This window comes from Macrobrachium rosenbergii, chromosome 13 (genome assembly GCF_040412425.1).
Source record: "Macrobrachium rosenbergii isolate ZJJX-2024 chromosome 13, ASM4041242v1, whole genome shotgun sequence".
Taxonomy (NCBI): Eukaryota; Metazoa; Arthropoda; class Malacostraca; order Decapoda; family Palaemonidae; genus Macrobrachium; species Macrobrachium rosenbergii.
In genome coordinates, this window is record NC_089753.1 from 21,498,990 (window position 1) to 21,523,707 (window position 24,718).

Consider the following 24,718-nt stretch of genomic DNA (forward strand, 5'->3'; position numbering starts at 1 on the left):
CATTATCAGACGTCTCTTTATTGGGAAGAAGTGAAAGAGGAGGGTGATATTGTTGTTGTTTTAACTAGATTTTAAGGAAATTGTGACACACATGCCATCAGATTAGAATAATTGGTTTTAATATGTATTCTTTTTACAGGATTACAGATGGTAGAGGAGTACATCAATAGGAGAGGAAACCAGTATTACAAATGTATACTTTGTGGAGCTCATGGAAAAATTGACATGATGTATCAACATCTTATAGGAAAGAAACATACAGAGAAATATATCGTAAGTTCTGGAAAGTTTCCATTTGCTTTTGATTACAGCCTCTCCTGTTTCTTAGTTCTCTTATTAGATTTTAAACTTCCTTGGTTCAGTGGCTCTTTGTTAAAGCATTGTAAAATGTTATCCGGAGGACAAGAGCAGAAATAAAAATATCAAAACTGCTCACCATCCTTGCTCCAAATTGTCATTGAAACCGTCACTTGTTCATACAGAAATATACAAACTTTCACCTCTTATATAGATGAATCATTCAGCGTATGCCAGAGACAGTTGTTGAACTTGGTAACAAGGTGCTTCTCAGGGCATATGCAGTTGAGTCAGCATTACCCTTTAGTATGTATATGATTGTCAGACTGTGCTCACGTAGAGACAGGGTTTGTGTGGCAGGCTCCATTTTGCAGTAGTCACAAGTGCTGATATGATTCTTTGCAGTAGCCACAAGTGCTCGGTTGATATGTTTGTATGTGTGCATGTTTCACCCAGGTCTGCTAGTGGCTCTCTATGGATCCGTTGTTGTTTTACCATGGCAGTGGTTTACCCTTTCTCCTCGATGGGACGTACTCGGCCTATGCTTCTCTTGAACCTCATGGAGTCAAGTTACATTGCCCCTCTCATTCAGCGTGTGTATGCAGTGTTTTACCATGCACATACCAACAAGATGTTTGCATTACAATTCTTTTTGCTTTTTTGACTAACAAGAGATGCTCTTGTTCGTTTACTAGTACGTGCGCTAGTGCATGTGACCATGTTAGCATTAAAATTCAGTTTTGACTGGCCTTGCAAAAATCTTCAGATTTTTTGTAACATGATTCTAAAAGTTATTAGGTACCCTAAAATGTTATCCTGCAAAAGTTCACTGGTTGACAGATCAGCTTCAAGCATTTACACTACAGCAGTTGGTTTTTGGCTTGGTGATAGGCACCATTAAGTCAGTCATTCATGTCCACAATCTGGGAGAGAGCTCATCAGGGTAGTTGGTTTTCCAGCATTGCCCTAGGGAAGAATCCAGCTCCTACTTTAGGGAATCTGTTAGTCTTGGAGGTTTTCCTTTATGGTTCACTCAGGAGGTGATGCAGTTGTTCAAACAGCTGTGGTTGTGGCTTGCTTGTGATGCTTTGGATCAGGTTCACAGTTCTGCAGATGAGAAGGTTCCCTACCATTTAGCAATCAAGCAAACTACTTTTCTTATTATTATTATTATTATTGTTGTTCGAAATATGTATTTTTTTTAATCATTTATCTCATACAAATACCATCTAGCAATCAAGTAAACCACTTTTCTACCACTGTGGGCAATGCCCTAGCAGCTTTAACTATAGCAGTGATAAATCTTAGAGTATTTTCTTGATTAAGGGTAAGCAAGACTCAAGCCAGGAGCAGGAAGGACATTCCAAGCATTTTCCTTGCTTCTCCTCTCTATTTTTGTTGAGTAGCTCTCTACCCTCCTCACATCTTTTGTCTTTGTTCTTGAGAAGAGTCCAAGAAGACCTCTCAGAAGCTGCTCTTCAAAACTTCAAATGAGCGGTTTTCCCAGTCTCTGGGGAGTGATGGTGTTAGGCCAGCCATGGGGGACCCAGGCATCATAAGTAGGGCTGGCACTGGTCTTACTGAGCACTCTGCAACCTTGACTTAGTCTGCCCTCTTTGTTCCTGGCTGTTCCATCTGTGTTTTGCCTGAAACACACCCCTTAGTTGAGTCAGTGCTGTCCTCTCTTTTTGGTGTGTACACTCTCCCTGGACTGCACATGTACAGTCATGGGGCTCACACGCAACAGGTCTCCTCACGATAATCACCAATAGCATGATCTGCTTGCGTTCAATAATGGTTGGTAACTATTGTGTAGTTTTCCTCTGCTTCTTTTGGATGAGTTTGCATCCTGTATGAGTTGCATGTTTCAGCTTAGGTTTGTAAAGAGATGACTTTGTTTCTGGGTCTGTTCCTTCCTTTGTGCCTTCCCTTGCTGGGCTTACTGGGCTGGCAAATGTAGAACCACTTGACAGCCTAGCACCTTTGTGATGACTTAGTTATGATGATTTCTCTCCACCTTATTTAATGAGGGGCTGGGTGTAGGATACAAGCATTTATACCAGGATGATTAAATTGCTCCGTATCTACCTTTTTACCCATTCTGTTATGGGAAACACCAGGATGCCTTGTACCTTTCCTATAGTGTAATTCCTCTTGGCAAACTAGACTCTGGCATCTCTATACCAGGTTGCATAAAAGGTTACAGGAGTCAGCCTTCGCTTGCACATACACGCAAATAGGCGTTTGACAGCCCCTTTATCTTTATCACTGTAAGCAGAGACATATTGGATGTACTAGAGGTTTTTTCAGCTTCACATGTTCCCCAACTATTGGAAAAGTACCAGTCAACCCCGTGAGACAGACCTTCCATCTAAGGAGGAATCTGGTATCTTTAGGTGATGATTTTGTATTAATGTTGGAACAAATTCCAGATTTTCAAGATAATTTATAATTTTGATAGATATACAAAGCAGAGGATTTTTGTATAAAGCCACCTCAGTCTATTCTACATCATCCCTGCCACCATTGACCCATCTTATTACTAAGCTTCAAAACCTGTTTGCAGCTTGCACTGGTAATTGTTTTGTTTATCAGTTTAGGGAAGGTAAAAATTTTCTTTAAAGTTTAGTATTTTGTTCCATCCTCCCTTTCAAGCACTTTTCATCCTTTGGGAGTCGGGGAAGAATGAGTTTCAGAGATGTTACGTGAAGGTTCTGTGGGCATGCATGGTTGGATTTCTTTTCTTGATGAGAATGCGTTGTTGCAGCTGGGATCACTGATACAGAAGTAGAACATTTTGTGACTCAAGGGTGTGTAGAAAATATGTTTTTTGTTAAAAAGATTTTTTTTTTAATTTTTTCAGAGAAGTTGCTGCATCTTGGAAAATTCTATCCTTAATCCAAATGAGAGGGAGGCGTTGAGAAAGAAACTTGTACATGATGAAGAACTAATGTTGATGCCATTAAGACCATAAAGCAAAGTAGTTTCTTGATCATCCTGTCAAAATGGACCGGGAGTACCATGACGGAGAGTTGAGGGGCTTGCTGATTCATAATAAAGCTTTTTGACAGTTACAAATTCGACAACTGAGTCTCACTATTAGATTTTAAAAGCTTGCCACTTGAAGCATGCTGTAACCAGAACTCGCTATGCTGGAGTATCTGCAAGCAATGCAGGCAAGGTTGTATTATATTTTGTGGTTCTGGATATTAAGGTGTCAGAAATTTAACATTGATGAAATGCTAGATTTACTGTGTGATATCGTATGGATATACAGTAGAGCCCCGGTCCTCGACACTAATCTGTTCCAGAAGAAGCGTCAAGATTTGATTTAGTCGAATTCTGAATCAATTTCTCCTATAAGAAATAAAACTGAAATGGATTAATCCATTCCCTTGATCACCAGTCATTACCCCCAACTTTGCCTTTATACAAAAAATATTGCACAAATTACAATTTAAATAAGTTCAGAGTCGAATAATTTACCATATCAGAAGCACTTTTACATTTTTAAATGCATACTGTATCAAAAATTGTCCCCCATTAATGCAGCCAGATACTGATGGTAGACCGAGCACCATAGACCAGGCTAGGTAGCCTATAGGCACTACCAGAATGTACTGTAACGGGTACCCACGAAAACTCTTGTTAATAAAGATAACATTGAAAAACAAGCCTCATTATTACAGTAAATTAATAATACAGTACCATAAGCCAAATTACTGTATGTCTGTTATCATAAAATTAAGAAAATTTCCAAATTACATCGGTACTGTAGCATCTTGTGGCATGAGCAGATGTAACAAACCACAGCGCCACCCTGGTGGTATCATGTACTAATTAGCATAAACATTGTTTATGTTCAGTATTTATGGCAAAATTTATACACAGTCTACTGAATAGTGTACAAAATCACTGTAAAACATCTTTCAGTAAATATTATGATACCCTTAACGAACTCCATGATTGAATGAAAATTCAATGCAGAAAGCCAAAAATGATGATATACCTGTACAAGCATGTACTCTTTCAAACAGCAGCAGCCGCTTGGGGCTTTAAATGTGCTTTAAACACGTGGAAGAATAACCACCAACGCCAACTAGTGCAGCTGCTCAAAACTTTTTTTTCTACAAACATCGCATCATTCATCGGTCGGATTCCAGTTTGTTGTTCGAGCTCTGATGGTAAAATTTACTTCCGGACATTTCTCGCAGCCGAAACTGATTATGTCGAGTTCTAGTATGGCGTATGACCTGGTTCTCATTGTATTGACTTTGAGAAATCGCTGATATGTGAGATCTTAGCAAAACATTACTATTATTATCATCATTTTCATTTTTAATGTTAAGCCATAATCTTTTTCTTTTATAGCAAAGTAGTACTACTGCGCACAATTTCTGTTGAATTGTTACAAAGCCAGAGCATAGGAGAATTATGTGAGGCAATATAGGTGGAGTGATAGTAAAGTATGTCATTGCCTTTGGGAAAAGTAGCTTCTGCCTTTGTAAGGTGTTTTAGTTCCAGTACTTGAGACTTGGTTTTTAAAGAATACCTCACTGTTCGTTTTGGTTCCTTGCAGCATCCCCTCCTAGGCTCACTTATGTTGCTTGCCACCTCTGACTTTCATCTATTTCCTTTGGTCTGCTCATAACTGACTGTCTAGGCTTTTCACTTTGACCTACCTCCTGTTTTCAGATCTCATTTTATGAACAAGTCCTTTGGGTGAGTCCTGTGAGAGTCTAGAAGGGTCACAGGGTTATGTCATGCAACTGCTTTTATGATAAATAAATTTTATAAGAAAAATGAAGGGGGGGGATTAGTAATGGAGACTCAACACATCACGAAGCATTGTAGCTGATAATCATGCAAGATTGACAAAATGTCGTGCAGTTTTTGTATTTCATTAGGAAGAATTACTTTTTTCAGACAAAGTACAGTACTGAACTGTGCTATTTTGTCTGTAACTGGGAAATTTTATTGTTCGGAGTCAAACAGTTCAATGAGACTGTCCTTTTTCTTTCAGGTGACCAGTTTTACCCATTCAAGTGGGAAAGAGAAGGGGTTGCTTCAAGAATGTATAACCACAAATTCAAGAGGGGCCTGTATGGATCAGAAAACATATCAATTAAATTGGAAGAAGGCATAGGAGATTTAATCAGAATTAAGAGAGAGCAATGGTAAGTATTGTGTAGTTAGTGAAGTCAAATGCCAGATATTGTGCATTCATATGTATCTTTTCAACTGAAATTTTGCTGGACAATGTGTGTAGTATATGTAGCAGGGTTTTTTTGGCACTTCTCTCTATCCTCGTGCTGCACTGCTGTTTGCATTTTACTTTTCATCCAATCTGTTGTATCAGTCCCTTGTAGCTGTCCAACTTTTTAACTTTACTCTGCTCCAGTTTTCACCCCCCTGGAGAACAAAGTTCGTTAGCCAAGCCCTACAAGAGCAAAGTGATGTGACTTGGTGGTTTACTTGTGCTTTAGTATTTTATGATGAGAAGGATGATGATAATCATATATCTTCCTTCAGGGGAACTGTTATTCTATGAAGTGTTTTGGTGTAAAGCCATCGTGAAGGTAAAGATCCAGCAGAATTCTTGAATCTTGGCAGCTCATAGGAACAAAAGCCTCTGCTGTCATAAGTTCAGCTAAATTTAACAACACCAAAACTTTTATTTAAAATGAAAGCCTCCATTAAAGTATTGCATATATTCAAGTGAGATTTTACTTATAAATCCCCCTCAACTTGGGATCACCTTGACGTGGTGAGGGGGCTCTTGAAACCCAGGAATTTGTTCCCCAGTTTGAGTCCAAGAGTCTCATATATGATAATATATTTGTTTGGATTGATTTTTGTGGAATTTTCTAACTTTTGCTAAAAATTGACCTGTAAATAGAACAACATTTGTAGCTGTGGATTAGTTTTATATCCGGCTAAATAGTGAACTGTGTAGGACCATCAAATGCCCAATAATCTTCGAACTGTTCTTAGGGCTACCAATGGATTCCAGGGAGTGGTCTGGTTCTGGGGATAGGACTTCAGCATTCTATCTGGTTTGCCCATGACACATTATGAGAGTGGGGATGATTGTATTCTAATAATATTAAGTCAGTCCTAGCAAGTGGGTTTATTTACACTTGGGCCACTTAATCATGTGCCATCCCCTTTGGGTAGGGTAGGGAGCGACATTTGGGAATCAGTTTCAGGCTTGTGCCATTGGTGAAGAATAAACCCAATGAAAGGCTGATGTTATCTTTTTAAGGTTTTGTGGTTTTGTTTTATGCCTAAATCTTTATGTTGATTGTTTTAAAGATTCAAGTACCCCAGCTCTTTGATGGCAGTGACTGACCGGCACAGCTGACTTCACTGCTGAACTTCCTCTGACAACCTTTCTCTGGAAAACTCAAATAAGAATTCTAATGTAATTACACTGGAACCCTATGGTCCAGTACAAGCAAACCAAAAATAAGCAAATATCTTGACACAACCTTGACTCACTTAGACTTCCTCTCTGGGAGTGGAAGTTGGTCAAGATTCCTGACATTAGAAATAGAGAAGAAAGTGTCAGCCTTGAAATTAGAAAACTTCTTGTTGAATTGACATTCAGCCACTGAAATGTCAGTCAGACAACAAAAGATCAGATGGGTTGATAGAGTTCACAAACAAAAATCAATCAGAAAAATTATTCTCAACTATAAAAATATTGGTAATATAAATGTACATATAAAAACATGACAATATGAACAGTGTACATGGTACCATAGTACTCCCTAATAATGATGAAGAAACCAATAGAAAAATATATTGCTGGATTCCTTAAAAAAAGGGGGTAATGCATAATGTACAGATTATGTAAATATACGACATATATTGCAAAGAGACAGAACTATGGACAGAATCACTATGCAAGATATAAGGAGTGTGAGTATTATATATACAATACAGAATTAAAATTACTTCAGGAAAGAACGGAATGCCTATAAAAGAGTTTCTCAAATTAGAACTAAAAGTTAGAGGAATGCATGATCCCGCTTAAAACCATACCCATTTTCTCTATAATAAGATCAAAACAATGAAACAAAATGGAAATAGGTAAGAGTATAAAACCCTGATACATAAATCCTGCTGACAAACAACTACTTTGCAAGAAGAAACTAATACAGCAAAAACCAAAAACATTAGTTGTTAAATATTTGTTTAAATTCATTTGAAATATTAACAGAAATGGAAGCACAAGAAGATAATATAAGCACCATAGAAATATTAGAAGAAAGTTATGATGAATTTGAAGCTAAAGAAATAAAGAGGCTTTTAGAGATAACTCCAACCAAGACCAACAAAAAACCAACTGTTATTAGAGATACTCAATTAAACTGAAGGTGGGAGACCCGAAGAAGGAACATAAACCAAAAAATTATGAAAACATACCTTTTTCTCCTAAAATAATAATAAAACCAATGGCAACAGATACCCAGAACATCAAAGAAATAGTAGAGGAACAAACCATTGACAAAAAAGATTATGTGATGGGAGAAGAGATTACCTCACACCGATAATTGGGGCAACAAGAGTAAATGAAAATACGACACATGAAGACACGTGGATATAATGAACGTTTCGTTGAACTGTGCAGCAAAAACAAAAGCATAACAATAGACAGCTTGACAAATACTTTACAAAATTTTAGACGGTACAAAGATAAAGAAACTACTATTTTAGACTCTCACGAAAAGGACTGTATGTACATTGGACACTTAATATTTTTTAAAGAAAAACAAATAAATGTTGTATGTACAGTTTAGAAAAAATGCAAATTGATGATCCACAAAAAGAAAATAACACTTGAACACACTACATAATACTTTCAACAATTATATCATACAATGGAACGTAAATGGTCTACAAACCAGATTACCTTTAAGAGAAATACAGCGATTACTAAGGGAATATGAACCAGTGATATTATGTTTACAACATGTCAACAAAACAATATCAACAATGGGTAAATGTACCTTAGTATCTACATCTAGAGAGGAAGAAGAAAATTTAGGTACTGCTATATATGTATATATACATAACGGTTAGTTATAAATGATTTGTTTAACCAGACCTCTGAACTCTTTTAGGGTTCTTCTCGGGCTGGGATATATACATAACAAAGTATGTTATGAAAAGTATTTTATGACAGAGTACCTTTAAACTTTACTGACATGCAAATATCTAGTATTAAAATACAAATAAAAAACAATAATTACATAATTTTTAATTTATACAACCAACCTAATAAAAATTACGACATTGATAAACTTAAAGATTTACTTATCAATACCAAGGAACCTACATTCATAGTACTGTAAGTGTAAAATATTTTAATGCTCACAACCCAATATGGGACCGTAATTGTACAAACTCAAATAGAGCAAGGAGTAAAATAGGAGAGTTCATGATTAAACTACCAGCTGTATAAATGATGATGAAATTATATTATATAGTTCCATGTGTTTTGAAAACACATGGAACATTTTCTCAGTAGATTTAACTGGATGTACAACAAGTATAAAGGAGGATTAGATTGACAATACAGCTGATGACTTTGCACACCAATGATCATTTCATTATTAATTTCTGATTACAAAAATATCTGGCAAAACACATGTCCCTCCCCTATAACATTTCGGGACACATCCTGGTGGGCGGAGGCTGTACCATTTTCGAGCTCCTCGGGTGGACCTTTCTGTCCCTGGGCTCAGAGTATAGTTTCCAAGGGTCTAGGCTGGAGTTGATCATAAATCCTCCACCAGTCAAGTTTTATCAGGCTGCCAACATCTTGAGGAGACTTTGTGGAGGATCTCCCACAGAAACAGGCTATATGAAAGTGGGACTTGAAGTTCCAAGGCAGGTCAGTGTTCCCGAGAAGGGCTGACAAACGGAGAGTACTCTGGACTTGTCCTACCTGAATTCCCTACATTCTGCATGAATGCCTGGATGCATTGTCTCCCAAGTTCGACCCTACTGCCCCGTGGAGTTTTAACCACCACCTCTAGATCTTTCTGACGCCATTATCACGCCCCGTTAAGTAGAAGGTTCTCCCTTTCTGGGGTTCAGCCCGAAGGCAGGCATATTCTCAAGGTGATGCCTTGGCTCCAACATAGCCCATGATTTTTACAAGTTCACAGACACGTCGCACAACAACTCCGGGTTCATGGATTACGCTTGGCCGCAAGATTCTAACGCACTGGACTATCTGGGCATCCAACGCCGAGGGAATGCCGAGAGTTACATCCGTGGCAGGCTTCACTTTTCAGAATCCTGGCTCGTAAACAGGAGAAGTCCCGCCCTGGTTCCGGAGCAGTTGAAGCCAGCTGGCTAGGAATCCAGGATCTGAATTTCACAGTTTCTTCCTCCTCCCAAGAGGAAGGAGAGCCAGAGCAACCAGACAGTTTCTCAATCCAAAAGGGCTTCTCAAGTGACCCAAGAACGAAGTCTTGCCCCTTCCAGTTCGCTCGGTGACAGACCTGTTGCTGAAAGTGAAACTGAAAGATATCAACAGAGTGTATGGAGTCGGGCAAATATCAGTCTCAGGGACAAGGTGTCTCTGATCCTCACATCTTGAAGAAGCGACTGCCTTGGTCGCATCATCAAGAGCCTGTCCAAGTCAGTCCCTTCAGTTTCCTCCTCCGCGTTGGTTGGTCTGGCGCAGCACGCCCCTAAGCGGGTGGGGAGTGATATTTCAACACCAAGAAGTACAGGGGACTTGGTCCGCATGTTCCGCTTGCAGCCCATATAAACGTCTATGGAGGCGTTTGGAGGTCTTCTCTCTACCTTGAAGAAGCTTTCCCCAAGAAGATTCACATAAGACTGGTTCTGGACAGCTTACCGTAGTCCACTGCATAAACAGGAGGTTCAAAACGAGCAGATCAACCAGGTAATGATTGCACTTTTCTCCTTAAGGTGGTAAGAACAAGTGGCACCTATCTGCCACCCATCTTGCAGGGGTCCGAACGTCGAGCAGATTTCTTCTCTCCAGACAACCCCCTCGAAATGGAGTGGTCCCCAGACAGGCCTGCTCAATTGATCTGCAAACAAGTTCCGGTCTGAGGCAGATTTGTTCGGCAAAACTGCTCAACAACAAGCTCCCACACGAGCTCCCAACCTGACCTCAAGCCTTTTTCACGGACTTCCAATGTCATTGGATTGGAACAGGTGAAGGTGATCCATCTGTTCTCCAGTGAACTTGTTGTTAAAGGTCCTTCACAAAACTGAGGACGCTCAAGGTCAAGCAGCTCTAGTGGCTCCTTACCTGGCCAAAGAGCAGCTGGTTTTCTTCTACTAGAACTGAAAATCAGCCACATCCTAATCCCCAGTCCGAAACTAACACAAGTAGTACAAACTCAGACTGTGCCAGCTCTCAAAAAAATCCAAAATGCCCTGGCTTTGTGGACTTTTATGAAGTTTTATGCTCAAAGGATGCTAACGCTGATCCCGTCAATACTGTGTTCTTGAATCAGATAAGCTGGTTCTCCCTTCGGTCAGTACGACTCAGCAATTAAGAAACTAGCACTCTTTTTGGAGAGAATCTGAGGCCACAGTATTGACCATAAATTTAGCAACTCATTTTAAGATCACTGTTTGAGAAAGGGTTTAGCCTAGCAGTATTGTTACTACAGTCAAGTCGTGCTTTACTAAAAGTGTTCTTGTATGGTTTCAAAATTGACCTCACAGACCTTTACTTTCTTCCATCCCTAAAAGCATGTGCATCGCCTCAAGGCCAGTAATCCGCCCACACACGTTTCCTGGTTTTTAAATGACGTGTTGAAGAAGCCTCAGATATCGATAATCAGTCTTGCCTCCCTACCTTTCCTTGTTGAGGAAAACGTTGTTCTTAGTTGCCTAGTCTCGGTGCCAGAATTTCAGAGCTGTCTGAGACTAGGGAACCCAACCACGCCGGTTTCCATCCATCAGGGGAAGTTTTGCTGATTCCTCACCCTACCTTCTCCTGGCCAAATGAAGATCCGCAGGTGGTCGCCTTGGAAAATTCCTCTCCCCTGCCTCAAGACCTGTCCCTGTGCCCAGTTCATACTTTTGAGGGATTATTTAGACAGGTCCCTCACATCTCTTCTGGGGCCTCTCTTTATCAGGGAAGGAGGCACCCTCTATGTTCAAGTTATTAGACAACAGACCTTTACTTTATCAACAGGCTAACCCTGACTCAGTCCCAAGAGTTCATGATATTAGAGCTGTGGCCACCATTAATTACTTTCATTACATGAAATTTCATGGATCTTACCAGGTACACCGGCTGGAAGTCACCTCTGGTTTTCTCAAACCACCATTTGAAAATCCTTAGTTTTAAATTCTCAGCAGTCGCGCAGGGAACATTATGATTCCTAGTCATTTCTCCTCCACTGCCTCAGCTATCCCTCTTTACGGCCATTTCATGTCAGGTTTGCTCTGACTTCACTCTGGCTGTGTTATCTATGTGTTTGTCTAAATGGCACATTTAAGTTATAAGGTTTTCAATCATTGTATAGTTATTTTGTTATGTATATTTTCATATTGTCATGTTAATTTTAACTCTAACATCAGTTTTTTTGTACATTATTGTTATTACTAGTCATTAAAAATTTTTTTGACCTTCTCGGTCTGTCTGTCTTTTAGAATTATTATCTCTTTAGTTTAAGAATGATATTTATTTCTCTGTTATTTCACTGGGTGACACGGGACCCGATCCAGAAAAGGGATTTTGACTAAGTGAAAAATCTATTTCTGGAGAGGACCGCGTCACCCGGTGACCCACTCCATCATGTGTCATGTCCCTCCCATAGTAAACATCATTCTGGTGGGGTGATGCTTCATGGAATGCATAGCACGTGCTTTTTAAAAGGTCCGCGAGTGGCATGGGGCTTAACGGCACCCTGTGGGGACTTTTGACTTGGGATTCTAGGATAAGGTTCCGTGTTTTGTAGTTCACCTTTTCCATACACAACTCCATCTGATGGAGCTCGGCTTTCTGGGGCAGTAACCCAGCATTTCATTTAGCTTTCTGGTATCTAGGCAAACGGAATTACCTAGAAATAAGTGCTGAATGGACTTTTTCATCAAGACACGGTCCTCTCTCAGAAATAGATTTTTCTCTCACAAAAATCCCTTTATAAAGTGGATGGGGAGCGATATGAAATGCACACTAGAAATATCCCACCATTTGAATATTTTAAAGACTATAATGAAACTAATAAATTCCTAGAAATGCTGCTTATAAAGCAATACTAAACTCAAAATCTCATCCAACAAAACACAAAGTTCCATGGTGGTCCGATCAGCTAACAGAATTAATAAATATAGAATACTCAATAGGGAGACGATTAGATAATTTGAATAGAAAGTTCAGTAAAATAAATAAAACATTACCGATATTAGAAGGAACTCTACAAAAAATGACTATCATTACTAGAAATTGATACATCATGACCTCTGTACAACAAAATATCTGCAAAATTCAAAAAAGAAGTAATTCAAGGAAGAATCATTTCATGGAGGAAATACATATCAGATCTCTCCAATAATACCTCCATACAAAAAATATGGGAAAAATTCAGAAAAATAAATGGTACCCATGTTAAACCACCTAGACATGCCATATAAAAAGATGGGAAAAGAACATTTGATCCAAAAGAAATAAGTAATATAATAGGAGAAAATTTAGCAAATGTAAGTAGTGATAAAAATTTAGATGAACACTTCTGCACAAAGAAAAATAAAATAGAATTAATGACATTTAATTTTTGAAACAATAGAAGATATATATTATTATAATAGAAAATTTTGTATGTCAGTTGGAATATGCTCCTGGAGGTGACAATATTTCTTTTTGAGATGATCTGCCACTTAGCACCTTGGGCAAAGTCATACTTGTTAGAGTTTTATAACTATTTATGGCTCCGAAATTTATTTCCAGATGAATGGCATAAAGTTATAATAATTCCTATCCCCAAACCTGAAAGGATCCTAATAATAAATTACAGACCAATTCTCTTTTAACAAGCTGCTTATGCAAATTGTTAGAGAAAATAAATGCTTGACTAACATGGCTCACTCAAGAAAATAAAATTTTGACTTACTCAGTTTGAGTCACAGTGTAACAGGTCTACTTGTTTCTTACTCTAGGGTAAGCTTACCATTTATGCTCATGAGGTTTGATAAAAACAAATTAAGGTAGCTGTCTTTTGACATTGAAAAGCATTGATACACATGGAGGTTTGCTAAACTTCAAAAACTTTACAAAACAGAATTTAGGCATGTATTTAGTCTATACTTTACATCTATAAACTTTTGACAAATTATTTTCTTTTGGTGAAAATTATTACAAAAGTTTGTTCAATTCTGCTGAGGGTTCACATGAAGGCTATTAGTGGCACTGGACTGTTATTTTGCAATTAATATACAGTAATAAAATACATTACATTGAAAGTAACCTGTATATGGATGAAAAGCATTTGATTCTCAACATACTAATAAAACATGGAAAAATGTATCGTTTAAAAGCATAGTAAAATAGATGAATTGGCTCCCTCCCAAGTTTTTAAATTTTCCATAGATTTATCTATGGAAAATCATGTTGTATAAAAATGGTGGAAAAAAGGTGAAGAAATAGATTTAAAAATCAGAAACCATAGTATACTAATTGGCCGAACAGCAAAATTTTTTGGATTAGTATTCGATACTCACTTAAACTGGAAAGGCCACATAACCTACTTAAAATCAAAATATAAAAGGGCATTAAATCTAATTAAAAAACTGTCAAACACTACTTGGGGAGCCATAGACATCCTCTTACTGTATCTTATAAAGCAACAGTTCTGTCTATCACTGATTATAGAAGCAAAGTATATGGCTCAGCATCAGACCTAGCCCTGGAAAATGTTAGGACCCTGGTTCACACGAAGGCTTTAAATATGCTCAGAGTTTTAGATCATCACCAAAAATCATCTTGCTGTTGAATGTAGAACTATCTTGTCTCTCCATAGAAATAGTAACAATGAAAAGTGCTCTAAGAATTCATACAAGATTCTCCAACAAAATATTATTTGAATTAAGGAGATGTATTTATAAATAACCTTCCTCCACATTTCCCAATTAGAGCTAGAAGATTGTTTGAGTCTCTCAATATAAATATACAAGTGTCTTTAATGGTAAAATCACCTCCTCCCTGTACAATGAATAAAATGAAAATTTGTGATCACCTGAAATATTTATCAAAAAGTTACTCATAAACACCAGAACACCATAGACAACATACAATAGAACATATAAGGTGAAAAGGTCCACATTATTATGCAATATATACTGTACAGATGGATCTAAATCAGAGCATGGAGTGGGATATGCTGCAGTGTCCCAAGACAAAACTTATCAGTTCTCTCCATCTAATAATGCTTCAGTATTCACAGCAGAATTGTGTGCAATTACATCAGCTATAAAAATAAGTAAAGACACATTATTCTATAATTTTGTGATTTTTAGTGACTCGAGAAGCGATATAGGAGGTATTCAGAGTTACAAATCAAAAACTAATAATGTACAACAAATTAAATTATTTCTCCATAACGTATATAATAATGGAAAAAATGTAGAAATATGTTCAAAGGAAATGAGGCAGATAAAGCAGCCAAAGAAGCAACCCACATGACAAGATCAAATGTGAATATTCCTGTTACTAATTACGTAACACACATAAAGGTGGGTATCGTAAATAAATGGCAATATACATGGAATGAAGAACCTGGAAAAATAATTAAAACAAAAAAATAAAACCTAATGTTGAAAAATGGAGTTCATCATATCAGAGAGAGACTTACACAGGTAATTTTAACACGTCTCAGAATTGGCCATGCTCGTCTGACACACGGACACTTAATGAGCAGCCCACTTGGCACGGCTCCCTAGTGTTCAGAGTGCAAGGTGATAATAACACTCAGATCTGTGTTATGCGAGTGTCCAAAGTATGACTAACAGCAACTGTCAGCTTTTGGAAGTAAATCAATGAATGAAATTTTGTCAGAATCTTTTACATTTTCAGTCGTTCCAATTTTTTGTTCATAAGGAACTGTGGTGTAATCAATAAAATATAAAAATAAGTAAATAATAAAAGCAAGAAAACCCTTATAGCTTTTGTTGAATTTAAATTAATTTTTTTTTTTTTAATATGACTTGTTATGAATTTTAATATAGCTTTTTAGTGTGGAAGCATGAATACATGCATTTATTGTGTGTATGTTTTACGGTATGAGAACGTGCCTATGTGCAGTTTTTAATTTCATTTTAATTCTTTCATCATCGTACTAAATGACCTATTGGGTCCCAGTACTTGGCTTCAGGACTAGACCTGGTATTTTACTCTAATCCTTCGGGCCAGCCCTATGGGAGCTGAAAGTCAGCTCAGTGGTCTGGGTAAACTACTTTAATACTACTACTTTTCTTATAAATACTAGGTGCTGAATAAAAAAATTTTCCAATATATATGACCAATTTTTGTAGTATGGATTTATCATTATTTTATAATTTTACAAATTGCCGTAGTAAGATGACTTGTCTGTTAATATTCTTGAAAGTGGGGTTTTAAAAATAAATATTTTCCAGAAATATGAGAAAAATATATTTTTTCTATTTCTTAAAATGCAAATTTTTTTTTTTTTTTTTTTTTTTTCAGAATAATAGAACCATTAATGCCAACCACACAGAAACAGACATGCAGATCATATTTAAAATAAAGGAGCAGCAGCACTTTGAATGTTGAAAACTTAAGTATTGAGATACAAGCACTCAGTCTAAAAAGCTACAGTGGCCTACTCAGATCTTGTTAGAGGTGGTCTTCCTCATTTTTCTTCTTGTAGGCATATCCATTTTTGTCATGTTTTATTGTCGATTGGGTGAGGAATCTGGAAGGCTGCTTGAGTGGGCCTCCAAAAACTCATGAGGATTATCTTAACCTATACATAGTCCTCCTGCCAGCCTTTGGAAAATATGTAATGGCAAATCATGATTTTCAGTATTCCACAAGATGGGGTCTACCCTGGTTGCAGCCAAACAAATTTGGTCTTGTGCAAGTTGCTCTTGTTTTTCAGACTACTTTAAATTATGGTTTAGCCTTTAAGACTATCTCACCTCTTGTGGAAACTGGTCCTACAGAACTGGTTAATATATACATAGTATATACATAGTCAGATAAAATGTTGTGATCTCTTCAGTTATTGGGGTCTTAGCAAACTTGATGGGCATTTTTTGAGTTCACAAAGAATGCTCCCAAGTTGTCCCCTGTTGTTGTTTTTAGACACTCCAAGGTGATGTGAGTGATAAAGAGGCATTCAATATTTGGATTGCTTAGAGGAAAGTTTATTGACTGAGTCCCATTCCAATTACATGTAACTGGATTTAGGGACCGTCCCTGGCAGCCTGACTATAATGATTTAATCCAAGGATGAAAAAGTACAGTGATCTTAGGGGTAGACTTAGAGTTTTGGTTGGCTAGATGGTTGTCAGGTAGCCAGAGTTAGATGGCTGACTCCCCAGCAAGCTTGAAAATGGCATACATACTAGTGGTTGCCTTGCTAGGGAATTAGTGCTCTACAATCCAAAGGCAGGTTTTATGGATGAACCACTAATTCTTGGCTGTAAGGGCCTCCTGGCTGGGTGTACCATCTTTGTCTCAGACTAGGAGGTAGCCTATAGTCTGACATTTAAAAGTTAACTGTGTGGTTATGGTAGACCCTGTTGGTTTCAAGATTCGAGAGATCCAAGCCCATGTCCTTGGTCCGTGTTCTCTCTCGGACCACTTCTGAGCTAAGGAAGCCCATGCTGAATGGCTACCATTATTCATTTGGGTAGAAATATTAACATCAATGTTCAATTTGCTGAAGTTGGTTGGATGATGTTTGAACATTGGTGAAATCCAGATGGAGCCAGTTGTTATTTTCAGAGAACCAAGAAAATTTCTATCTACTGACGTTAAGAGGTTTTATGTCAGTTGCTGAAGATCATAGATCTGTCACACTTTTAAGTTTTAAGGTTAGAAAGCATTATCCCATGTAAGCTAGGGAGATGTGATGAATGCTTCATGGTTTTGGAGGAGGATACATCAGTGATAACTGAAGCCTTCTCACAGTATATATCACTAATCCATAGATCCTTGTATGTCTTGGCATAACTGAACTTAACTCTTGAAAATGGAACCTTTTATGTCTTACTCTCTTTGACCACAGCAAGATATGCTGGTCAGGATATGCTTCCTCTGGCAAGTAGACCATACTGTTGAATATTGGGTTATTCAGGGTCATGTCTTATCTAATTGTGGCCATGAAATCTCATGCCCTCCTGGAAGGTACGGTTATCAGAGGAGGACTTATCTGAATTTCAAGCAGCCTGGCTGTTTTTAGTGGTCACAAAGTGTGGATCTGTTGACCCTCTTCTGACCACTGAACTAACGCCACATGACTAATTCAGTGATTGCTATTCATACCAAATTTTTTACCCTTTGTGGTGAGCTTAAATTGGGGTTGGGCCATGTAAGTCTTGCCCACTTTGTCTGACCTACACTCCACTCACAAGATCATAGTGCTCATATTATGAGATCCATTCATGGCCAATAGAGGCTTTAACATGTTTCATTTTTTAAAAGAAATATTTTATATGTAGTATATTGCAAGGTTCTAGTCTGACTTTTGACCCTTTAGTGCAAAGATTTGATAGCCTGACCTTGTCCACTCAGAAGGTTGCCTACCTGAGAGCCTTTGTTAGAATTTTTGGGAATGCATCTCCACCTAGATAGTTGCTCAGGAACCTGTAACCTTATTACTTTGTAATTATTACAAAGGACTGCCTCCAAACCCTGCATTCCTTTTTTTATTGAGTCTGGAAAAAACAGTGGATGATGTGGCTAAAATTACCATCAGAGGTACTTGACCAGGTGAGAGTTGTTCTCCCTTTTGTGTGACATGGGAGCTGTTGACTATAGGCTTAGGCTCATGTAAACTGATAGGTTTGTATGATGAAAAATAAATATTTATCTCATTTTTAAGGACTGCAATCTCCAGGAACCCTTCAAGCCAGCTCTATGAGAGTTGAGAATGCTAACAAAGTGGTCATGATGAATTATTCAATGGTAACAATTGGGAAGTTTGGTTCAAAATATAACATTTTATACATGTGACTTACCAAGCAATTACATAGCTACCAGCTTCTTACCACGGCAGACCAAAAATTCAAATTTCGCGGTGGGGCTACCATCGCTAGTGTAGGTGACAGGGTCCCGCCAGTATTGGGACTGACAGGTACAACTCAGCAGGAAACATCAATTCGTTTTCTGCCGGCTCCAGATCAACATCGGTGGTTTTTGGGCAACACCTTTTGTCATTTGTTGGATTGGTTTTCAGTTATTGGTGATGTACTCAGATTATGTGTGGCCTTTTTTCCAATTAGTGAATTGTTAGTTTTGATTAGCATTTTTCACTATTTGTTATGTCAGACTCTAGTTCCTCTAGTGTTCGTTTTTGTACTGAGGGGTGTAAAACTAGGTTAAGTAAAGTAACATATGATTCTCATACTAAATGCATTAAATGTAGGGGGTAGGATTGTAATGGGGAGATTAAGTGTCCAGAATGTCAGGATTGGGATGAACATCAGTGGAAAGTTTATAGGTCTCATTCTGATATCTTGATAGAGATAGGAAGAGGAAAGTGGCTAGAGCAGAGCACAGAGCTAGCTTTAGAGGCTACTTTGCCTTCAGTGGCTGAGGGTAGTGCTGTTCTTCCACTTAAACCTTCTTTTCTCCCACCTGAGCCCTCCTACTGTTTGGACCTCAATCTCCTTTACCAAGTCCCCATGCTTTGATCCTAGCACCCATTGCCAGATCTCAATCTAGCTTCTGATAATAGTTTAGCCCTGGGCCAATACAGCCATGGAGTCTGCTTTTCTTTTAAGGCTTTTGTAGATAAACTTCCTGTTCCAAGGTGTTTGTGCTCCCTGTGTAAGTGCTCCCAGTGCACATGCAGTGCAGAGGAGAGTGTTGTGATTTCTGAGGAGGCATGTCCGTCTCTACCAGTGCTCTAGGGCTAAGGTCCCTGTCCCCTCCCCTGCACCAGGAAGAAGACGGTATATACCGGAGGTTGAAGGGTGACTGGTAGGGTTTGCCCATGGGCAGTCATCCCCTCCATCGAGCCTGTTGCACATTCCCAGGTGTTGACTGAGCACCACTGGAAAGGTGTCTTAGTGCACATTGTATGTCAGACTTAGAAGATTTGTCTGTTTCGGATGGAAGGCGTCATCGGTGTCGGTCTTTGGTCTCTCGTCCTTTGAAGAGCATTCTGCTGCTGTGGACAGCTCTCCTCCTCCTGTTAAGAGGCTTAAGGAAGTCGGTACAAGCCCTCAACCCTCATGCAGTTTTGCTGATCCTCCTCCTCCATCAGCACAGATTTGGCAGTCAGCTTGGGACAGTCCAGAGTCTCTCAGTTCTGGAAATTGCCAGGTCTTGTCTCCTAAGCACTCTCATCATAAGTGCTCACTGCCTCAGCCCAAACGCTCCCATGTTCCTGAGCACCTGCCTCCACCCGAGCGCTTGGCGCCAGTTGATCAGTCTCATGTGTCTGTGTCTTCTTGTTTGGCACCAACTTTGGATCATTCAACATCTAAGCCCGCCCAGCGCCGTCACCGCCTCGCCTTTTTCATCTTCTCAAGATGATTCGTCTTTGGCCCCGATTAAGCGCCAGCTAGGTGATTTAATGAGCTTCTTGAAGAAGAGGACTGCTAAGTTGAGTTTTCTTATAAGAATATGAGATTCCTTCTTAAAGGATCCTCATTCTTGGCCAGGAATGATGGGCCAGGGGACAATAATAATTGATTATCAGCAGTTTATGTGATGTATCATCCCCGTCTTAAGGAGAGCCCAGTTCACTAATACCAGCTCCTGATGCTAATGCAATCAGGAAGATTGCCTTTTGTAGCAAGTGAGTTGCGGTTGTAGTGGGTCTGCTAAATTGAGGGTTAGATAAAAGTCTAAGCACCTTGCTCAGGGACCAAGTAATTGGAAGTCTTACGGGAGCGGGTCTTTGTAGAGCAAAAGACCTCAGAAGGGAAGTAACAATTTCTATGCTGGAGTCAATCCCGAATCCGTAAAGCAATGGTTCCGTTAATGCTGCCTTGTATGCCATGATTGTTGTAACCGCAAGATGCTTGTCTTCGAAGAGGTATATCAGAAAATTAAAGTGTTTCTATAGAAATGTCAGCTGGGCTCACAGTATGGATATAACCTAACCATATCCTGTATACGGACTGGTATTGCCAGAGAGATGATGTCTGTAATTTGTGCATTAGGTACCTAGCAATGTTGGGTGAGTAGTTTTCAAGGTAGATAATATTTAAAAAATCCATATGTGAAGGTCTCAGCTCAGAAAGGAGGATGCGTAAACGATTTTCCCTCCTACTTGCTGGGATAGAACAGTGGACGATAATGGAATTGATATTTTCGCCCATTGTTGAAGTGGTAGGAACCAATGCTTGTTTGGCCAATTTAGGGCTATTAACCCTTAAACGCCTACTGGACGTATCATATGTCGACTAAATTGTCTGTTGGGTGTCAAGTGGACGTACTGTACGTCGACCACAAAAAATTTCAACCTTCAGTCAACTTTGACTCGACCGAAATGGTCGAAAACGCAATTGTGGCTAAAACTTTTACATTCTAGTAATACTCAATCATGTACCTTCATTTTGCAACAAATTGGAAGTTCTCTAGCACAATATTTCGATTTATAAGAATTTTTGAAAAAACTTTTTCTTTACACCTAGGCGGTAACTCTGCGAAAATTTCAGAAATTCTTTCTCATTTTGTCTTAATAATTTTTGCACCGTTTATATTAGCCTTTACATAAAGTTTTATATATGAAAATGTGCGCAATTTTATGTAAAACAGCAAATACAACCCATGGTTGTAGCTTTATCAGTTTGAAATATTTTCATATAAACCACGATAACTGCTAAAATTTCAACCGGTCAACTTTGACTCGACCGAAATGGTAAAAATGCAATTGTAAGCTAAAAACTCTAGTAATATTCCTTCTAAGTAATATTCAATCATTTACCTTCATTTTGCAACAAATTGGAAGTCTCTAGCACAATATTTCGATTTATGGTGAATTTTTAAAAACTTTTTTCCTTACGTCCGGCGCCCAGAAATTCTTTAATCCGCGTTGTCGTAATGTTTGCACGTTTTATATTAGTCGTTACATAAAAGTTTTATATGGAAATGTGTGCAATTTCATGTAGAATACAACAGAAAATAACTCATGGTTGTAGCTTTTATCAGTTTGAAATATTTTCATATAAGTCACGATAACTGCCAAAATTTCAACCGGTCAACTTTAACTTGACGGGAAATGTCAAAAAACGCAATTGTAGCTAAAACTCTTACATTCTAGTAATATTCAATCATGTACCTTCATTTTTGCAACAAACGGGAAGTTTCTAGCACAATATTTTGATTTATGGTGAATTTCTGAAAAAAAAAACTTTTCATACGTCCCTTGCCAGCTTAACTCGTTGAACATCTCAGAAATTCTTTCGTCACGTTGTTGTAATGTTTGCATCGTTTTACATTAGTCGTTACGTAAACTTTTATATGAAAATGTGCCAATTTCATGTAGAATACAACAGAAAAATAGCTCATGGTTGTAGCTTTTATCAGTTTTGAAATATTTTCATATAAATCACGATAAATAGAAAAAAATTCGACTTTCGGTCAACTTTAACTCTACAAATGGTCGAAAACTGCAATTAAAGCTAAAACACTTACAGTCTAGTAATATTCAATCAATTAGCTTCATTTTCAATAAACAGGAAGTCTCTAGCACAATATTTCGATTTATGGTGAATTTTTGAAAAAACATTTTTTTTTACGTCCGTGCGTTTTAAATTCATGCATCATTTTGTGATAATATTTTATCTGTTGCTTTGATCGTTTTACAATTTGTTATATACCAAAATCATCGCAATTTAGTGTACAATACAAAGAAAAAAAAATAACCCGTTAGCTTTAACTGTTTTGCTCAGCGCGATTTGTATAAAATTATATATGAAACATTTTTTTGCGCTGTATCATATATTTCAATATTTATATATGATAATGGTAATTTTTTCATTTCTGATGGTTGCATACTAAACTTCAGGCAATGACAAAAAAAGGCCAAAATGAACTCTTAATCTTAAAAACTAAGCGTGCTGTGATTTTTTTAAAAAAACTTTTTCCGCTTCGGCGCTAACTCCCGAACGCCGCCGGCATGCGGGAGACGTTTTTGTAAATAGAGGCTCGGCATTTAAGGGTTAAGTAGGCTGCTCTGAAGGTTAGGAGTTTGCTCAAAACCTTCGAAATCTGGGGCAATAGAGGAAAAAGATATCTTCCTCCACTTGTTTCAGTCTCATAGGAAGGCAACTCTTGCTATTGCTTGATACTCCAAGTATGGAGACACATTACTGGGAGTTTGTGATTCTCATATGTGGCAAACAGGTCTTTCCATGATTCTCGCTGATGAAAAAATTTGAAATCAAAGCGATTTTGTAAAACTGAAACATCGTGCACACAATTTCGAGTAGCAGAGGGTAATGGAGTGCGTCTTTTGCCTGGCCTGGTCGTAAAAAAGCTGGCAGCTGCGCATGTGCAATATTCACTTCTTGCAGTTTTTGACGTAGGAAAAACTGGGTTCAGCTTCTCTGAAGATAAGGGAAAATGCCCTCTTATCTCTGAGTCCATTATACTCTTATCATGTGTCATAGTGTTTTCATTACGACACAATACACAGCTACAAGACCAGGCAAAAAAATATTTATTTGATGCTAGTCTAGTCACTATGGAGCACTGGCACACCAGGGGAGGTAACTCCTTCAGGACGAGACAAGCAACTATGCTATAAAAAAATTAAGCTTTATATATACTTACCAAGCAGTTGCATAATCGGAGCCCTCCCTCCTTCCCCACAGATGGACATTTTGGTTCAAACGAATTGATGTTTCCTGCTGAGTTGTACCTGTCAATCCCGACAGTGGGTGGGACCCTGTCACCTATGCTAGCAGTGGTAGCACCACCATGAAGTTTGAAGTTTTGGTTTCCCTTGGTAGGAAGCTGGTAGCTAGATAATTGCATGGTAAGTATATATAAAACTTTATTTTATCATAAAAATGTCATTTTGGGATGTAAGAGTTAATTTATTAAATTGTTTTCAAAGAACATCAGAGTTTTTCTGTTTTCCAGTTCTTCATCAGACTCTCCAACACCTGGGCCATCCCGAGGCAGATCTAGAAGTATCTCACCAAGAAGGGGATATTTTGGGAAATCTCCATCTCATAGTAGAGATTACAGCCATTCTCCATCTTGGAGACACCAAAGCCGTTCTCCATCTTTTAGACACCAAAGTTCTTCTCCTTCTCCTATGCAAGAGCGTAGAAGGAATTGGTCTAGCAGCAGTAGTGCATCAGAAAGTCGACTTCCTTCTCCAAAGAGAGGAATAGATGAAAATTCTATTTTTAAGATTAAAAGAGAACCTTTATCACCAGATCTTCCAAGGGTCAGAGATTCTGAAGATCTGTCATCCTACAGAAATAGATCTCCACCTCCAGTGCAGATAAAGGCTGAACCTGTTTCACCTCCAGTGCAGATTAAGGCTGAACCTGTTTCACCTCCAGTGCAGATTAAGGCTGAACCTGTTTCACCTCCGGTGTGGATAAAGAGTGAACCACCTTCCCCTCCAGCTTTTTCAGGTTCAGTTATTATTTGTTGAGTTACTGTTATGTAGTACTTAAAATATTGAATTATTGTTGTGTAGTAATAAAGTTTAGTAAATATCTTGAATAGCTATAATTGGAAGAGTGTAAAAGGTTCCAGTGAGTAATCTTAACACTCATGAAATCAGGTTTACTTACTTCAGCCATTGCTTTTCAGTGACCACTGTACTTTTTCTAATAGGAAAGACTAAATGGCTTTGAAAACTCAGCTGCTAAAGTTTTATTAGTCATTGTAATGTGTGGCTGTCTTGTAGTCCTGACTGATATAAATTTTTCAATCATCTTTAAAAGAGTAATATAACTGTGAAGCAGTTATGACATTATATAAAAGATTTTAATACTAAACTTCATAAAGAATTAACTCTGAGATTCAGTGGGGCTGTCCAAAACTCATGTATGGTAAAACTCGCCTGGTTCTGGTAAACTGCTTACGAGCTGGGCAAAATTGATTTATGACCCTTATTACATATGTAAACATCTGTTAGGAAAATAAATATGTAATGGGTTTTTTGAAAGTGATTGTGGGAGAAGCTATTGATACAAGGAGGGCAGTTAAGATGTTGAACATTTGAATGATGCTAGGAATTTTTTAGATTCA

The 24,718-nt window shown here is 38.2% G+C and overlaps 1 protein-coding gene across 6 annotated transcripts in view; it reads left to right on the top strand.

Moving 5' to 3' along the window:
• The window catches only part of LOC136844983 (serine/arginine repetitive matrix protein 1-like), a 75,416-nt gene that overhangs the window by 30,528 nt on the left and 20,170 nt on the right, over positions 1–24,718 (top strand). For 4 of the 6 annotated variants that reach the window (XM_067114480.1, XM_067114482.1, XM_067114483.1 and 1 more), the window contains exons 7-10: positions 140–273; positions 3,161–3,277; positions 5,321–5,474; positions 23,591–24,096. In XM_067114480.1, the coding sequence (XP_066970581.1) occupies positions 140–273; positions 3,161–3,271 (245 nt within the window). In that variant the 3' untranslated portion in view covers positions 3,272–3,277; positions 5,321–5,474; positions 23,591–24,096. Of the gene's footprint in view, positions 1–139; positions 274–3,160; positions 3,278–5,318; positions 5,475–23,590; positions 24,097–24,718 lie in introns of those variants that run through there. The other 2 variants (XM_067114479.1, XM_067114478.1) reach the window with 2 other exon arrangements.